This window comes from Marmota flaviventris, unplaced genomic scaffold (genome assembly GCF_047511675.1).
Source record: "Marmota flaviventris isolate mMarFla1 unplaced genomic scaffold, mMarFla1.hap1 Scaffold_49, whole genome shotgun sequence".
Classification (NCBI taxonomy): domain Eukaryota; kingdom Metazoa; phylum Chordata; class Mammalia; order Rodentia; family Sciuridae; genus Marmota; species Marmota flaviventris.
The window spans coordinates 1,311,970-1,331,546 of record NW_027288305.1 but is presented as its reverse complement, the minus strand read 5'-3'; the positions used below and the strand labels follow the sequence as shown (position 1 = coordinate 1,331,546).

Below are 19,577 nucleotides of genomic sequence, written 5' to 3'. Positions count from 1 at the left end.
TTCAACCCAGTACCTCACACATAATAGAAAAGCACTGTACCAGAAGATTCTGACCCTTTTTTTCTTTGATATTGAGGGCCTGCTATACTCTCATGTTTTTAATTGTTGGACTCAGAAGTTTTAGGTGTGCTTCTTTTCACATTTTGACACCATTGTCAGCAGATCCAAGATCTTAAATTAGATAATCCTTAATACAAAGTTTCTCATTTTGACTTCTTAGTTAAAGATTAGTTTCCAAGTATAGGTAGATGCAAACTATTATTGAATTAAATATTTTTTATTTTAGTTTCTTTACAAAAGTCTTTTTTTTTTTTCTTGTCTTAGGTCACTATGTTCTCAGGTTAGAATATTAACAGGAGATGCTTTCAGTTCATGGGAAATATATATATATATATTTTAAAATAACAAAAAAGAATTCGTTGAATGAATACTAATGATTTTAATGGAGGAAAAAATGATTTGTTGAGGGACCCATGACTGGAGCCAGTCACCGTGCCTTCCCCAGGGGCTGCGAGGGAGGATGGGAAGTAGGCGGGGGCTCCGGGTCCCCACCCCGGGCTGTGAGTGTCCACGCGGAGCCCCGAGGAGCTGAGCGCCCCCAAGAGGGCTGTTTCTGGGTGGGAGCACCGCTGCCCGAGTGTGCGGAAAAGGGGAGTTGCTTCCTGGAGGCGCCGTGGAGCTGGGAAGTTGGGGTTTGGGGTGGGGAGGGCGGGAAGCGGCGGGGGAGAAGCGGAGTCCCCAGAGAGAAAGGAGGCCTCCAGCGCCTTGGGAGAACTCGGGAGACGAGTCCTGGAGCGCGAGGCGGGGGGAGGCTGCAGCCCCTGGTGCAGGCCAGAGGTGAGTGTCGAGGCGGGGCGGGGGGGGGGGGTTGGGGGGCGGGGGGGGCGCAGGCGCGGCCCCCACTGGAGAAGCGAGCGCCTGCCGCCCAGACTGGTGCGGGGTTGGAGACAGCCTAGGCTCCAGCTCTCCCCAGGGCAGCCAGGGGAGGCAGGACTCGGGAAGTGCTGGGGGTGTGTGAAGGTGAAGCGGAGTGTCAGAGGCAACCACCAGCTGAGCCTCTAGGAGGAGAAGGAGAAGGAGGGGAGACCCGCCCCGCAGGCAGCCGCCCACGTCAGCGCCAGGGGCGGGGACAAGGGCCGCTGCACGACACGGGCTGACAGGAAGGAGCTGCAGCAGGCAGGGCGGCGGAGGCTCTGGCAGAGCAGGCCAGTCTGTGGATGGGAGCCTGGCCAGCAGCGGTGGGGGCGGGAGCCTGGGGCGGGGAGCCAGAGCCGGGGGCGGGGAGCTGGAGCCAGGGCCTCAGAGGCGCCAATCTCGCTCCCCCATGACTTAACTTTCTGGGTGGACATGTGTGCCAGAGGTGCGCTGGGGCCAGCCGGGGCAGGAGGAGTCCACCCATATTTCAGCTCAAGGAGTTCTTGATGTCTAAAAATTTTGCTTTATGAAAAGAACCAACTACTCTCAACTTATCTTTTATTCATTGTAATTAAATTATTCCTTTGTACATGGAATAAAAAAAGAAATTATTAAATTTATTTGAAGACATCCGAATAACATTTGGTTATGCAGTCTGCCTATTTTAATATGACTTGCAAAATTGAAAACTGCAGAGGAATTCAAAGTCAATAGAAAAATCTCTAAACTTTTTTAAGGACATTCATCTCAAAATGTGTTTTAAAATTAGGCACTTCACCATCTGACACAGGAAGAGAAAGATAAGAAACCAAATAAAATACTGCAAAGTCTGACAGAAACTCTCTTTCCAAAATTAGACTTATTAATCTTCACATGAGAGACTCCATTTTCTACAGAGGGCTTATTTTTTAATATACAAGACCCCCTCTCCTCCCCACTAAACTTAGAAAATTACACTGGTTTCTTGGGGCTTCTGCCCAAGTTTCTTCCTTATGAACCACTGACATTTCTGCAAACCTTTTTTTTAAACCTTTCCAAATAAAAACCTTTTTATTTGGAAAAGTAGTTGTGATTTAGGATTATCAGTGAAACCCCTTGGGGCTTTATTGAATCATGTCAACAGCTGTCAGTAATAATATGTACTTTGCTGGCCACAACATAATGTATTGATATGTATAAAACAATGTTATAAACTGGAAAAAAAAATATTTTTTTTATAATTTATATGCAGTCTTATGAATAATACAGAGATCTTTGTGAGCATTATGGTGCTGTAGATAATAAATTTACCCTGTTCTCTGGACTGCCAAGAGAGTTGTAAAGCAGAATATATTGGTTCACCTTTGTGATAATAAGCAATTTTAGTATGTCAGTAGGTTCTAGCTACATTTACTTCTGAGGTCTTAAAGAATAGTGTGCTCTAAATGGTTCCTGGAGTGTTTATACTGGCTCTGACTCTCCTGGGTAATGTTTCAGTGAGTGATAGGATCAGATAACAAGTGGCACTATTTCTCAAGTATTGATATTGTGATATCTCCTGTAGTTTTATTGGCTGGAGTAGCTGATTTTTTCTTAACTGGATTTGTAGTTGTTTGTATGTATTTTTAATATGATTTTTTTAAAGTGGTTTATAGACTTGTGTACATTTTCTAAGTGATATCACCCTTCTTTCTCAGTTATTTTTGCATGGATCAGGAATCAATAAGTCCTTACTGTTCTTGTTTTATCTTCTTGACAAAATACAGACACCCTTATAGGAAATATTTCTCTTGAAACTGAAATAGCGATCAATTCATCACCTCTTCATGTGTTCCAAATGGTAACAAGACATCTGCATTGGTAGCAAATCATAATTGATTATATAAATTTAATTTAGAGTAACATGTTTACATAAACTTTGTGAGAATAGCCAAGCTTTCTGTGTTTATTAATTTCTCCTACAATAACAGTAAGGGTGGTGATTTTTGCATAGGAAGAAAAACTCTGATATTCAATCATTCTTTTGGCTGATAACATACAACTGAATTTTCAACATGTTGTAATTTCCTCACAGGATAACAAAGAAGAAATAAATTTATAAGCAGCACTTTACTGAAGGTAATAGCTTTTCTACAAGGGGTGAAACATTTCATTTTGTTCTTATTTTCTTAAAAAAGGCATAGACTGAGAAATACTTTCTGAGAAAGTATTTAAGCACTTTACTTATTTATATACATTCTTGGATGTTGATGGGTCTTTATTTTGTTTATTTTGTTTATATGCAGTGCTTAGATGAAACCCTGTGCCTCAAACATGCTAAGCAAGTGTTCTACCATTGAGTCACAATCCCAGCTCCAGGCACAAACACAGGTCTGTCAGCTCTTTCTTGATGTGTAGAATTTCTCACCTATGCCTCTGCTGTCTTGATCTAAGTATCCATACATTTACTTCACACTGATACAGTGATTTGATTCGCATACACAATACCATTTACTGCAACAAAACAGCATGGTTTATAACTTAAATCAATTTTAAGCATTCAAGCTAATTAGAGTCATAAAGCTATAAGAATAGGGCCTTTTAATCCACTGGTATATTAACCTATTTAAGATGGTTGGGCTTTTTATACAAAAAATCCTGAAGTAGTCCTGAAGAATATTTGGATTGAAACAGGTGAAAAATAATGGTTGAGGCCCACTGCTCTTTTGTGTTTCACTAATATTAATGCAGAGACCATTAGGAGCAGCACACTAGCTGAGCTGAATAAAGATGGCCAATTTCAAAGAAAATCATATTTTATATAATACAGGACCTTTTAGATCACATCAGGTTGACTCCTTTGGAAAGCAAATGTGTAAGCCATGCAGCTCACAAGACATGACATGGCTCATCCACATTCCGCATGGCTTGTGAGGCCTCTGTTTGGCAGCAGAAGACCCTCAACACTGGCTCCCACAAAAGAGATTCCTGCAGTCCAATATTGGGATTAGAAAATTGTAGTAAACTATGGTGAAAGCAATTTTGAAGACAGATGCCTTCTGTTTGTTTCCAGAAAAAAGACAGTAAGGAAAATATGAGTGAAACAGTCCTTTTCCATGAACTCCTATTTGTTTTGCTTTGTGAGCATACCCTATAGAAGAAAATAGAATTCTGACTGTGAGGGGAAATCTGGACCTCCAGTGATTGTTATAGAAGAATAGGAAATGTTGACACCAAGGGTATGCTATCAAATACTTAGCATAGGACTGCCTACTTCTTTGAGAGAAGGCTCTGTGGTAAATAGAAAGTGCTGGTAAAATCTTTTCTTTTGGTTTCATGAAGCCTAGAGTTTTATTTGATGTTTGAGATCCATTTTGCTTTGAAATATAATCTTCTTAGCATCCCTGCCATAGGTTTATGTGAAAGGTGATTTAGTGTACTGTGGTGGGCTAACATCCATTGCTTCTTTTTAAGGGAAACATTTTCTAGTAAAAAAATAAAAATGGCCAATACTCTTTAATAGGGAATTTTATTCATCATTGAATGGAGGCTTTCTTAAAATGCTTTTATTCAAACACATCTTTTTTTTGAGACAGAGAGAGAGAGAGAGAGAGAGAGAGAGAGAGAGAGAGAGAGATTTAATATTTATTTTTTTTAGTTTTTGTGGACACAACATCTTTATTTGTACGTGGTGCTGAGGATAGAACCCAGGGCCGTGCGCATGCCAGGCGAGCATGCTACTTCTTGAGCCACATCCCCAGCCCCCTCAAACACACCTTTTATTTAAAATATAGAAATGACTGGCTTCACAAAGCCAGTTATGTAAAAAAAATTCAGACACTTTAAAATAAACAGATCACTCACATTATATTTTCTACAAAAAATATTTTATTTACCATTATATTTAGAAAAATATAAAATAATCAAATTATTTCACATACATATAAAAGTTAACCTTAGATAAAACATATATACATTTATACATAGTGTTCTAGAGTGCACATGCACATACATATTCTAAAATATATAAAATATTTCATCAACTTGGAGAAAAATTCCAGGAAGTATCTAGTATTGATATTATTTAATAAACTTTCATGAATAAGTAATTTAAAAATCATGTCTAAACTTGTGAGAAATAGTTTCATATGTTATCTTTATCCTAAGAAAATAAGTTTTCAGAGATTTATCAGAGGATAAATAATCTGTCATTCCTCACAGTCTTATCATGCATTCACTAATTTTCTTATTTTTAGCACGGATTCTCTAGTACTTAAGACTTCTTTCTTCATTTTTATATTTAGTTTTCCACTTCTACCTATTTTGTTTTACTTTCTTAATCACTCTTTGTATTCTTTTTTTCTCTCTCTCACTCAAAGAATAGATTTAAATGAGACAATATATTACTTTTTTAATAAATGAATATATTTTAGTTGCTTCAAAAGTATTTGCTTTTTTTCATAATATGTTACAGTTATTCTTGAGTATTACAAACTCCACAATGGAATATATAAAACATTTCAACATATATAAACATGCTTTTTTATTTTTGTATTTAAATATTTTATTTCCTCTGAATTTGCTCACAATCTTTTATAACGTAATTTTTAGATTTTATTCTAATTTGTTATAAAAGAGAGTAGAATGCATTGTAATTCATATTACACAAATAGAGTACAATATTTCATATCTCTTGTACACAACAGAGGCACACCATTCATGTCTTCATACATGTACTTAGGGTAATGACATCCATCTAATTCCACCACTTTCCTATCCCCATGCTCCCTTTCTTCCCCTTCCTCCCCACTGCCTCATCTATAGTTTGTCTATTCCTCCCATGCTTCTCCCTCCTTTCCATTACATATCAGCAATTTTATGTCAGAGAAAACATTCAGCATTTGGTTTGGGGGGATTGGCTTACTTCACTTAGCATAATATTCTTCAGCTCCATCCATTTACCTGCATATGCCATGATTTCATTCTCTTTAATGATGAGCATTATCCCATTTTGTACAAAAAGAACAGTTTCTTTATCAATTCATATACTGAAGGGCATCACAGCATACTACAAGAATGCAGCTACAACAATGTTTATAGTAGCACAATTTAAAAAAAGGTTTTAACTATCAGATTATAAATGCTTTTTCTAAAAATCTGATATAAAGGTATAAAAATTCTACATGGTTTCTATTGAACATTGTGGATGTTGAAGGTGTTGAATATTTTCTTATATATTTATCATCAGAAATACTATTATTTCTACTAATAAAATGTTTCTAAAATGAAAATATTAAATGGAGAAGCCAATAAAGTAATAGTCTTCCCTCATAATGTATTAGGTGTAAGACTTTGTGAATATTATAGTATTTTTTTAGGTGTAAAATCTTAGCTATATTTCATTTGAATCTTAGCTTTTCTCACTTAGTAACTTTATAAACTATGATATATCACTTAACTCTGGGAATCTCAGTGTGATTATCTGTCAGTCATTAATAATTGCTCTCAGATTTTTCTGGAAAACTTGAACATGCCCAATATTGTTTTCTTTTTCGAGAGAGAGAATTTTATTTATTTTTTTTTTTTTTTAGTTTTTGGCGGACACAACATCTTTGTTTGTATGTGGTGCTGAGGATAGAACCCGGGCCGCCGCACGCATGCCAGGCAAGCGCACTACCACTTGAGCCACATCATCAGCCCTGTTTTCTTTACTTATGTGTTATAAAAGAATTTTTCAGAGTTCTCTAAAGTAAAGTAGCCCTGAAAAAAAGCAAGTGCTCTATACAATGTAGACATGTAGTGGTCATAACTTTTGAGATCAGAACTACATGAAGCTTGGTTTGTATACTCCATCAATTCAAGTTTTGTAAACAAGGGATAAGACAATGTTTTTATACCATGAAGAAGACCTCATAGCAGGACAGGTAGACACTGCAGTCACTTATCTCCATGAAGTCCCAGTATCACATCCACTTATCACATCCACCACATTTGCAAAAAGACATCTCATTACATCAAAACTGGTATATGAGATGTAACCTCACTAAAAGTCTCACCAAGCACAAAAAATTTGAGCACCATACATGGGAGGAGGAAGTCAGGACCAGATCAAACAGAAACTGCTTGCATTAAGACCTGTAACCACCTTGGTGATGTAGCTGAACACAAAGAAAAATCAAAGCATGAGTATTGGGATTTAGAGATAAGTGTGCAAAAGGCTTAATTTTTCTAAGGCAAGGAAGCAATGTAAACCATAATTGTAACTATGCAGTTATAAATCACAATTTTAAACAAAAGGGTGAAGATGTCCAGAAATTTTCCTTTATGAAGATAATTTGTGTAAAGAGGGAGTTTTTTGTTTCTGAAGAAAATTTTGGCAGAAAGTATAGAATAAGAGAAGGAATAGCAAAAGCACAAAAGTCACAGAAGGAAACTAGAGTCTAGTAAGATGTTCAGTTATAGGGTTGGGGATATAACTCAGTTGGTAGAGTGCTGGCCTCACATGCACAAGGCCCTGGGATTAATCCCCATTACCACCAAAAAAGTTCAGTTATAAATTTTTATTGTGTTTTTCATGATGTCATTTAGAATTATTATTAGTATTATTATTTAAATCAGGAATTGAACCCACAGGTACTTAACTAATGAGCCAAACCCCAGCTCTTTCTTTTCTTTTTTTTTTTTTTTTGTTTTTTGAGACTGAATCTTGCAGAATTTCTGAGACTGGGTTTGAGCTTGCAATTCTCATGCCTTAATCTCTAGAGCCAACCAAGGTTACAGGCATTCACCACCATGCCCAGCTTGGAATTTTTTAAGTTATTTTATTTTTATATATCAGAACTTCATCTGAAAATGATTGTATTTTCTTTTTGCTAATGTTTTGAATAAAATCTGTACCTTATACCACAAATAACCTAAAAACTCACTCTTTATGTAAATATGATATCATCTTGGCATGAGTGGAATGACTCTACAGTTCTTGAAGGGACTCCCTAAGTATGGTCAAGCATAATGTCAAATCTTTGATATTGTTCCATAAGAAGTTTTGAATTACATAAGAAATTTGGAAAAGAATGTGGCACATTAAATGTATATTCTAATAAAATTAAAAAGCCTTGAAAAATATGTCCCAGATTTTTGTGCTTTAATCCATTAGGAGTAATGTTTTAGACTGTATAGTTGAGAAAATAAATGTTGTTTAGAACCCCACATCTCAGTGATTTATTTAATCAATGTTTATTTCCCACTCTAAAAGGTCTAAAGTGAACAAAATCTAATGGTCAGGCAGGTCTACTGGGTGGCTTACATCTGAGATTGTTCTCAGAACTCTGAGGTTCCTGCATTTCATGGGTTTTATGAATCATTTTTCCTCTACAATTTGTTAGTATCACAAGAGTACTTGTTTTCTTCCAAAATATCCACCTCAGTCTCCCAGACTTTAGAAATCTTCACTTTGTGATGGTGTGCTGTGGGAGAGGCATTAGCTTTCAGAATCAGTTTCAGCCTTCAGCACACTTGCTTGTGCTACTTGCCATCTTGAAGGATTTGTCCAGCATAAAGTATGCTTAGATAGTTATTTTGTGTATGGAGAAAAACTTAAATTTTTATTTAACTTGCCTCTTGGCTGACTCATGTCTCTTAACCAGTGATGAATTTCTATTAATAATTTTACATGAATAATAAATGAAAAGGCATATTTAATAGGATAAAATTATAAGTAAAAATAGAATGAGCCATTATGCCTTCATTAGGATTGCCAAATGAGAAAGAAAATTAATGTATTTTAAAAATTTTAATTTAAAATTATTGTACTTAAAATATAGCAAATACAGTAACTTTAAAACTGTTTCTTTATCTTAATATATATATGATTGAAACTTTATAACTTAAAGATTATTTTTTCAAACCTGAACTCAATGAATCACACCTCACCAGGTGCAAAACTCAAAAATGAAGGCAGAGAATTTGTATATTAAGAACAAGATTAATTTTTTTTAAATAGATGGCTATTATAAAACCTGGAAGATAATGTTGAAAAGATCCTTCAGAATGAAAACAGAAGATTGGACAAGGAGATTAAATTTTCCTAACATGATTCTAAAATGAGAGAAATGAGATATGGAAAAGGGGAGATAGAACATGAAAAAATAAAATTCCCTACTGCTGAGTGGGAATGTGAATCTTCAAAGAGTTTAAAGTCTTTCTTCAAAGTAAAAAGTGATCATGAATAAAGGTGCCAAACCCACAGTTGTCCCTGAGTTACCACCAGTATCCCTGTCTAAAGACACAGGAGAAGTTGTTTCAAGTTTTTTGAGATAAGGTTTAAAACTAAACATCCAAGCCAGTCAACCTTTCTTTAAACTAGGAGCTAAACATAAAGACCATGGTGTCTACACAGACTTTATATCCTGTGTTAAACAATTTCATCTGTTGCTTTATGAATTTTTAAAAATGACTGTATTCTGTAATGGAGTCCTTTGTAAATTACCTGATAATTTTTGAATAAGAAAAAGTTATCTACCATATCTAGAATATGGTGAAAGGCATTAAAATTAATTAATCTATAGAACTAGAAGTAAAAGTGTCCCAGAAATGAATGTAAATTTGCTAGTTTACATTTAACTTCTGGATTCTTACCATGTATCCATTAAAATATAAGATTTGAAGAAAAATATTTTTAAGACAGTATGTACTAGTTCTTTGTCTTGGCGAAGGGAAGTCAGACCTCTTAAGACCAACTCCATTCCTCTTTGATATAGCCCTAAATGCTGTGTGGTCCTGCACTGGCTTTGGCCTTGTTTTTCAGTTCCTACTCTTCTGTAGCAATTTTTGTTCTGACATTATTTAAATAGTGCTCTCATTCTGGGTGGTTCTACACATTCTGTATTATGAGCAACAAGCACAGGGTAATCATTAATTATTGAAGAAATACGAAGGCAAATTACTTCTAAAAATAGATAAAGAGAGCTAATTATTTTCTTTAACTTTTTTAAGACCTAAATATAATTACTCAAAAACTTGTTCTTCATTTTTTTTTTTTTTTTTGATGTCACAATGGAAAGACGTGAGAGAGACACATGGACAGATACAGGGGATGTATAAAATTTTCTGAGGTTAAACCTTGTTGTGCACACCCATTTCTCAAGTATTTGCTTAAAATTCTGACTTCTTTTCTCTAATATATAAAATCATTAAGATTTGGTAAATTAGAATGCAAATTAGTTTTGAATTTACATCAAAATTGATTCTGATATTTTCTTGCCAAGAATTTATTGATTTCATGATCCTCAGATTTTTGAGGCTTACTTAATATTCTTATCATCTTTCTCTTATGCTTGCATTACTCAGAGACAGAATTGCTGTACTCTTTCATATGTATTTCTTAAGAGTAAAAACTTCAGAGTATTTGTTTGGGTATCAAAAGTATTTTAAATTAATCTCATGGTAAAACAACTCTAAATACTCCTTTCTATGTTTTTACATTTTCAAATTGAGGTTTTCTTCAGAGCATATTTTACTGAATATTTGTGTTTCACAATAACAGACTCAGAAATTTCAGTCACTAAAAGCCATTTATTTACTGATATATGTACAATTTGGATTTTTAATTTTGTGCAGCTACAATAATATTTGATAATAATATTTATGATGCTTTCATGAACAAAAGTATATTACAAAAATAGATGTATTTCACTATACCATAATAAAAATGGACATGTACATGTATCATTATTCAAATGTTTATTTTCACCTCTGGGTATATTTTACCAATATTATTATAAAATAAATCATATAACATTTATTAATTTATGTTTATTTGTTTGTACCATATTTATTTATTATGTTATTGTTGTATACATATTGCTGGTTAATACATTTTTTTTAAAAAAAGAGAGAGGGAGAGAGAGAGAATTTTAATATTTATTTTTTAGTTTTCGGTGGACACAACATCTTTGTTTGTATGTGGTGCTGAGGATCGAACCAGGGCTGCATGCATGCCAGGCAAGTGTGCTACTGCTTGAGCCACATTCCGAGCCCCAGGTTAATACATTCTTAAAAAGAAAATGCTATTTAATAACCATAGCAAGGGTATATTAAAGAGCTTTTTAAACTACTCTTTTAATACATAATTTCTTTTATCTTTCTAAAACCTTCTAGAATGTGTAAATTTATAAATATACACATTGAGAAACAAGAGATCCTATGGCAATAAGTAATATATCAAAGTGTGAAAACCTGATAAATTCAGTGCTAGAATTAACAGTTTTCCTGAATTGCAGGTCAACGATGTCTCTAATGCAGATAGTAAGCAAAACATTAAAATATCTAAATAACTGTAATTGAAATGATTCAGCAAACTATTTGGCATGACCATATATGTCCTCAATTTTAATCAAATACATATTAGATTTATTTATAATATATTGGTTAATTTATTCCTTTATGATCATTATCTCTTCTTTGAGAAATGACCTCTAGTAAACAGCCTCATTTGGCCTCAGGATGTGTGTACAGTAAGAAAAAAAGTTTCAAGAGTTCTCTCTATTATATTCATAATATATTCATATATTCCCAAGGCCTTTCACATACTGGTCAGTCACACACAGCAAGCAATTTGGAAGTTCATGGAGTTTTGCAATATAACATTGTTATCCTTCCAAGGCATTTCTAAGAATTCTGTGTGATTTATTGAAAACATCAAAGAAAATGAATATGTCTTTTTAAACCCAGAACTTGAAATGACACTGTACTCAAGAGATCAAGTTTATGAAGACAGGAGTTATGTGTTATGGCTTCTGTTTATCTGCAGAAGAGCTGTCAAGGTGAAAGGGGTTGTGTGAGAATGGCCTTAGGCTTGAGCCTAAGCAACTCCTGTAATGCCAGATTCATGGGTCCCCAATAGACCTCCAGGAGCTGAATCTGATGCAATCACACAAGAGTGTTCATTGTAAGCTCAAGCCTGGACTCACAACCATTTCAGATACAGTGGTCCCAAAGAGTGAGTCTTGACCCTTAATTCATTGAGGATTAATAGATTTTTGGGGATATTGTATGCATCACAACATCAAACAGCCAATAATTTCACATCACAGAAAAGTCAAACAACAACTCTTAACATTGATTAGCACATTCATTGGCAGGAACAAGTTGTGTAAGGGTGATTGGTTAGTTCAAGTTGTGGATACATTTGAACTGATTGGTTTAGGCCATGAGAGGTTGCAAGAGTGTATATGATAAACTTGACTAATCATGTTACCAATCAACAATTCAACTGGGAAGGTCACCTGGTGTTTCAGGTATTTTCTGTGTCTCATGCTTTTTGTGGTAGCTAGGGGGTTGCTATGGGTCCTAACCTAGTGCAACTGAGTAAGGATCACTTGGCATGGAAGATCTCTCCAGTTATTTACAGACAAACAACTCAGCAGGGTAGGTATATGCCTAGGAACACTCTGAGTTTTTCCATGGACAAGGGTAACTCCCTGCTTTGGACAGGCTTTGCTCTGATGTAGAGGCTGGTTTCTCAAAAATGGAGTCACATCAGTTTCTCACTCCCTTTAAAAAAACTCCATTTTGAAACCTGAGGTCATTATTAGAGGTCATTTATCACCAGGCACACCCACAGAGCCCTCTAATATGGCCTCAGACAAATTACTTCCCCTCACCCTGATAAACTGAGTAAAGCCTCTGGCAGGCTTTCCTCTCCTGATAAGAGTGAAAGGTGAGAATATCAGGATGGAGACCACCAGACCAGATATTTCTGACCTCAGGGTAAATGAGAAATCTGATGGCACCTGATAATTACAAGGTGTGGTAAAAAAAAAAAAAATAGTATAAAAAAATAGAGCTAATAAACAGGGATTCAGCCAGCCTAAACAAGTATGTACTCCAGCTGGAGAGCCTGATGAGGACCTACACTGACATCCCATCACTTGCCATCATTTTCCTATTCTCTGTGTGATCCTCCCTGCTCTCAAACTCTACTGCCTTGTCTGGACCTTTGTGAGAGCTGCAACTTCTCTCTGTGACCCTCTCCTCAACTGGTCGTCCACTCCCCACCAGAAAAAGCCTGTTTTGATTTGGGACCTGATCACTGCTGTCTGAATGAGTGTGCATCTACAGGACATAAAGCCTAAGGCTTGAGAGTTTTGAACTTAGCATTCAGAGGAAATGTCTGCCACTAGCCTGTCATGATTAAATCTGTTTTGCAATGTTCAGAATTAATCTAAAATTGTTTTCAGGGAATTAATTAATCTAGAATTGCTTGGTGTTATTTGATTATCTCCACTGCAGTGCCTATCATTAAGGATTGTTGTTTTCTTCATTAGGAACCTGTAGAGTAAAGTTGTATTAAGAATTTGAGTGAATAAAGAATTGAAAGGGGCAGAAATGCATGGACATTCTTTATTTCTCCCCTTGACTGCATATGTCACAAATTTGCTCCCTGGCAACATATTGTTATTATTTTTAAAGTATTAAATTAAGGAATTCTTATCGCTGAAGATTATTATTATCTTCAATTCTAAATGTTGACTTTACTTTTGGCATTATCTCTGTCCCTTGACTGTTATTGTTACTGCTGTTTACTGGTAATGAGGCCTTGCTTTCCCAATGCTGAAGTATAACACCAGAGAAGCACGTCAAGGCAAGTTTAGAGTGGAAAGTTGAAGCTTTATTAAAGGACAGCAGAAAAGACTTCTCCCTGGAGGAAGAGGGGGACCCAATGAAGTGGAACCCCCATTCTCCACAGAAAAGTCCGCTTCACCATGGCTGATTTAGGGACTGTCAGCCAAAGAGTCTCTGCAAAAGAGTTCAATGTATATAAACTTTCTATTTTTGTGTTGCCCTGTTTACTTGGCCACTGGCCAGGAAGATACCAGCACTCCAGGTGCTGGACACCCCCTTACTATTTTCACAAATATATCCAGTGTAGTACTTTGAAGAAAAGTGCAAACAAGGCCTCTGGCTGTGATCTGGGCTTCACAGATATGTCTACATTTTTAAGAAAAGTTACAAATGGGCTCCATGATAACAGCTGGCAGAGGGAGGAAGAAAGGGGAGAAGAAGTTCTCCTCTCCTCAAGTGTTGTCCTTGAAGGGTTAACTTGCCCAGAACAGTGAAAGAAAAAGCTGGTTTTATGTGAACTTCTGCAGACTGTAAACCTCTGAGCCCCTCTATTTACATGCTGGGTGTAAAACTCTGAAACTCCCTGAACTTGGAGAGATTGATTGATAACAGCAAAAGCTGTGCTCTCTGAACCTGGCTGCAGCCAAATAAAACTGTGTCCTGCTATCTTCAGTGCCTTGCTTCATTTGTCCCTACAACAAACTGGGACACAGCACTGGAGGGAGTTCTGTCACAGGTGGTGAGTCAGGTTCTGCAAGAGAAAACACCAACTGGGCTGCTATGCCATACATCTTTCCCACTTAGAGTAGCAATCTGATTCTGATTATCACCCCAAAGCCTCTCCCCACAACAAGAGGCCTTTACATATAAGGGTCTGCTGACTGCCCCATGTCAGTCACATGTCATTTGGAAGCCAATGACAGATCCACATGGCTCCACCACAGGTGTTTTATCATACACCTGCACTCTACTGCTCCAGGCCCAGTTCCCAGCAGGCTCCAACTCAATGGCATCTCTGTTCTACACCATTTTCATGAATTCCAGTCAATAAAGGCACTATCTGGTTCATTCATGATGAGCAACAGGAGATCCGATGGATCTCCAGTGCTTCCTGGTCATGATAATTTCAAATATTTCACTGTATCAGTCTAGCCACCATCCAAGGATGAAGTAGGTGGCACTGTGGGTCTCGATTCTTTCAGGAACCATTAAGGGGTGAGAAAACTCCTTTCAAAGAATTATATATATTTCAAAGAATTATATATATATATATATATATATATATATATATATATATATATATATATATATATATATTAAATACAAGTAAAAGTAGCAATAGATATGCAAATCCAAATTCTAAATGGAACATATATCATTCAAAGATCACAAAAATATTCATTTGACTCTACATGGGGTTATGTATAAACTTGTTCAACTATGGAGCTCACCATTGGTTGAACTTTCAGTTGCCCTGGGGTTTGGGGGGAGTGATCTGTTCATGGAATTTGTATTTGCCAAAGTCAGAGTACATACATGAATTTACCTGTGATAGCAGGAAGGGCAATATATATGTATATAACTATACATGTTCTGACCCAGCCTACAGAGAAAGGGAATCCATAAGTTATATATTTGTTAAATTTGACGATCCATGCAGAAGTATTAGAATGAAAATGTGACTAGTGTTATAACACACACCCTTGATAAAGGGAAGGAAAATCAAAGTATACACAATTCCTCCTATGAACTGCCTGCATTTTTTTAATTTTAGGTTTGCTTTTATGCGTATGTGAGGATTAGTACTCAGAGTCTAGTAGGGTATGGGTTATGGTCAGAGATTCAATACTTCAAAGAGAAAATATTAAAATCAATCCAATGTGTATATGAACATGTGCTACACAATATCACTTCCCACTGTCATCCAGAACAATGCCTTGACATTACCATCGAACCAAGTTATACACAATTAGAGGGAGAAGAAGAAGAATATCTGTGAATACATACTGGAATGGAAAATGCTCAGCAGTTCACAACCTTGTAGGTGGCAGAGGAGATTACAGTGACTGAGCCTTTAATCTCTCCTACTCTTGGCTGTGCCCTTCCAAAGACTGATCTCAGGTAGTTTTTACTGAGTCTCTGGAAACAAAGAATTGAGAAACAGAATGCATCAGTGGAAAGCTTCCCAGCACTCATCCTGGTGAATATATGAATAGATTGCTGCTTGCTTTGCAGATGGGCAACACCTACTATGTTCCTAAGTTCCTGTATTTTTCCTGAATTTTGGCCACTCTCCAGAAGGGGCTCGTGGTTTTGTGTCCAAAATATGCACCAGCTCCAAGCTCTGTGAAATGGCCATGTCCTGGATTGTTGAAAGGAAAGCCAAGCATCTCAGAAAACTCAGAAATCAGTGTGACCGGTAAGGGTCTCAGTGGAGAATCCCTACTTGGCTACATAGCAACCTAAGTAGCATGATCAGGAGCTGTCAATGCCCTAGTGTTCATCTTGTGGAAAAGTCTGTCCCCGGGCTGTTTTCTTACCTATTGTTCAATTCCCCTGCATGACAGGAAGGTCTTCGCCTCAGACCACCACTTTGTGAAGCCTCAAGAAAACAGTTTCAAAATGGAAATGAAGGGGCCTCACCTGTGGCTCTTTGGTAAAGTGCTTTGTGAAGGGATGTGTCTGAATCAACCTCTTGGCAGTGTGTGAGGCTGTGGATTAGATTCTCAGCACCCCATGAAACTAAATAAAGATCCCATATGTCCATCCAAAACTAAAATTACAGAAAAGAACAGTAATTTTGGATTAAGTCTCTCACCTATTTCTGGTAAGGCTCCTGACCTCCATTTAGTTCGAAAAGGGATTCTTTGGTCAAATGAGGTGTTCCAAGCCCTGCAGTAGCTAGCATATAAGTGGTTGTGTTTTCTGCCTTGGACTTTGAATAGCTGGGATAACAGGTATACACCATATCATAACACATAAAAAATCTACCCCCAGCAGTCAGTAGGCTTCTAATTTGAGAAGTAGGGCAGTATTAAACAAATTCTTCTACTTAATCTCATCTAAAATTAGTCAAGTTCCCAATGAAGCTACAGAAACAAAATTTCTATCAACATTCTCTGTTGATAGAAATTTTTATTTGCCAAAGTCAGTTGTAGTCATATCCTATGGAGTGATAGTCATATCCTATCACTAACTTTAGCATCCCAGATCTGGTCTCTTTATTTGTCAAAGCCAGCTTCCCAGTTCCTTCTCTGCCTCAAGGCCTCCCATTCCCATGGGTGAGCCCACTGCCCTTGTCTAAAGCAGTGTACTCTCACTTCAGTAACTCCTCATGCTCTGTCTAGTGAGTGTCTCCTTTAATTATCTGTTCACAAAAGAACCTTGAACTACAAACCTTGTCATTGCATCCATCTTGCAAGAAAAGCTTTCATGATTAGAAGTTGAAAACAACTAGAAATAGAAGAAAAGAAAAAAAAAACAGCTGGATGATATGGTGTATACCTGTAATCCCAGCTATTCAAAGTCCAAGGCAGAAAACACATAAGTTCTAAACCACCCTGAACCCCTTGACCAGATTCTGTCTCAACATTTTTAAAAGGGTCAGAATTTAGTTCTGTGGTTGGGAGAATGCATGCCTAGCATATGTGAGACCATGAATGCAATTCTTGATACTGAAAAAAAAAAAAAAAGAAAAATGCAAACAACAACAAAATAAAGATCACACATGAGAAATGACCTTCTAATACATTAAATAATCAAAAAACAAAATATTTTCTTCCCAAATGGAAAGAAGACAATTACATGCTTTCACTTGTTATTTTTAACATATTGGAAATCCTGGCCAGATCAATCTGCAAGAAGTACAGGCAGAGGACATGCCAAATGGAATGGTAGAAGTATAATAACCTCTGTTCATAAGTGAGATAAAGTTATATCTGGAGAATCTCAAGATTCCAAGAAAATAATCACCACAATGAATAAATTCAGCAAAGGTGCCAATACAAAACCCCACACACCTAAACTGTGTTTCTATACACTAATAATAATAAAAAAAATATATGGAAAGAAAATCAAGAAAACAATTTCATCTGACAAGTAAAATAAAATGTAATACTAGACCCAATGTAATACTACCCAATCAAGTAGATCAAATGTGAAGACTTTAAAACAAGCAACGAAACTTAGAATAACACCAAAAAGTGAAAGATATCAAATGATCATAGGCAGGAACACTTAAACTTGGTAACATATCAACACTATCCAAAGAAATCTACAGTTTCTGTTCCATCCCTAAAAAAATTCCTAACTTCTTTTTTTTATGAATACCATTTTTATTTCATATTTTTATTTACTCTTATTCATTTTACATGAAAGTGGAGAATATTTTGATTTATTCATAAAAACATGGAATACATCTTATTCTAATTAAGATCCCAGTCTTGTTGTACATTATGCAGAGATTATTCATTGCAAAAATTTAAAATTCCCTCCTAAAATGATAGGGAATGTGAAAACAACCAACTACAGAAACATTTTGAACAAGAACAAAATTGGTGGTCTAACCTGTCATAATTTCAAAACTCCATGTTATAAAGTTACCAGTCATACAAACACAAAAGATAGAAATGTTGATTAATAAAACATGGTAAGAAATTCAGAAATGAAAAAAAAAAAAAAAAAAGTTCTCAAGTGATTTCTGACAACAGCATTCCATGGAAATGGACAGTATTTTCCACAAATACTGTTGAGAAAACTGAATAGATAGCAACACATCAAACAAGGAAGTTGGGCCCTTATCTGACACCATGGACTAAAATTAACTCAACATAAATCGAGGACCTAAATGTAAGATCCGAAATATAAAACTCATAACACACAAGAGAAAAAGACCATGACAAGGGATTTTGACAGGGACTTTTTGAACAGCACATCAAAAGCACAGGCACCAAAAGGAAGAATCAAACTAAACTACATCAACCCCCAAAACTTTGATTCATCAATCGACACAGTCATTCATGAAAAGATGACTCACTAAATGCAAGAAAGCATTTGAAAATTATATTTGTGATTAGAATTTAAGATCTATGATATAAAGAGCCCTTATACCTCAATAAGAAGAAAACAACAAACCAATATTAAAATGGGCAAATGACTTCCACAGATGTTTCTCCAAAGAAGATATGCAAATGGCTGAGAAGCACATGGGAAGATGTTCAATATCAATAATAAGTGGAGAATCAAAATCAAAATGAAAATCACAATGAGATCCAGTTTCAAACACATGATGAAACAGAAAGAAACAGAAAACAGAAAAATCCCTGATCAGCTCCCATTCTCCAGTCCAGAAAAAAAGAGGCACATCCACCCACCACCACAAATAAAACAGAAAACACCAGTGCTGCTGAGAATGTGATGGAGCCAGAACCCTAGTGGGTTAGAATGCAAAGTAGTGCAGGCTCTATGGGAAACTGATTGGTGGTTCCCCAAATTATCAAAAGGATCATTCAAATGACCCTTCAATTCTATTTCTTTTGAAGAGATATTTATATGCTATTAATTACTACAGGATTATTTATTATACTCAAGGGTACATTGAGGAAGAATATTTTTATTTTTAGCTGTGCATTATAGTTATACATAAGCATGGAATATAGTTTGTTCCAAGTCAGTCTCGAGAACTTGCCCTTTCCCTCCCCTCCTCCCTGACCCGGTTTCATTTCTTCTTCTATACTGGTCTTCCATCCATGTATTTATAGTTTTCTTAACTCGTGCTTTACAGATATACATAAAAATAAAACTTACTGTGGTCTCTTCATATATGTATATAGGATAGTATGGTCAATTTCATTCTACAATTTTGCCCTTTTCCTATCCCAAGGAAGATTTTTTTTACGTGTAGTACATGATGAAGTATTATTTGGTCTAAAAAACAAAGAAAATCCTGGCTGATAGTAGAGTAAGGATGGACCTTGAGAATACAGACTGTACGATCCTACTTATATGAAGTACAGTACACAGAGTAATTAAAATAATACAGAAAGGAGAATGGTGACTTCTTAGAGCATGAGGGAAATTGA

The 19,577-nt window shown here is 36.1% G+C and overlaps 1 protein-coding gene across 1 annotated transcript in view; it reads left to right on the top strand.

Annotated features, from left to right (window-relative positions):
- Positions 1 to 473: 473 nt before the first annotated feature.
- LOC139704309 (uncharacterized) overlaps positions 474 to 19,577 on the top strand; it is a 58,915-nt gene continuing 39,811 nt past the window's right edge. The window contains exon 1 of the mRNA XM_071607269.1: positions 474 to 837. Coding sequence (XP_071463370.1) covers positions 474 to 837 — 364 coding nt within the window. The remainder of the gene's footprint in view (positions 838 to 19,577) is intronic.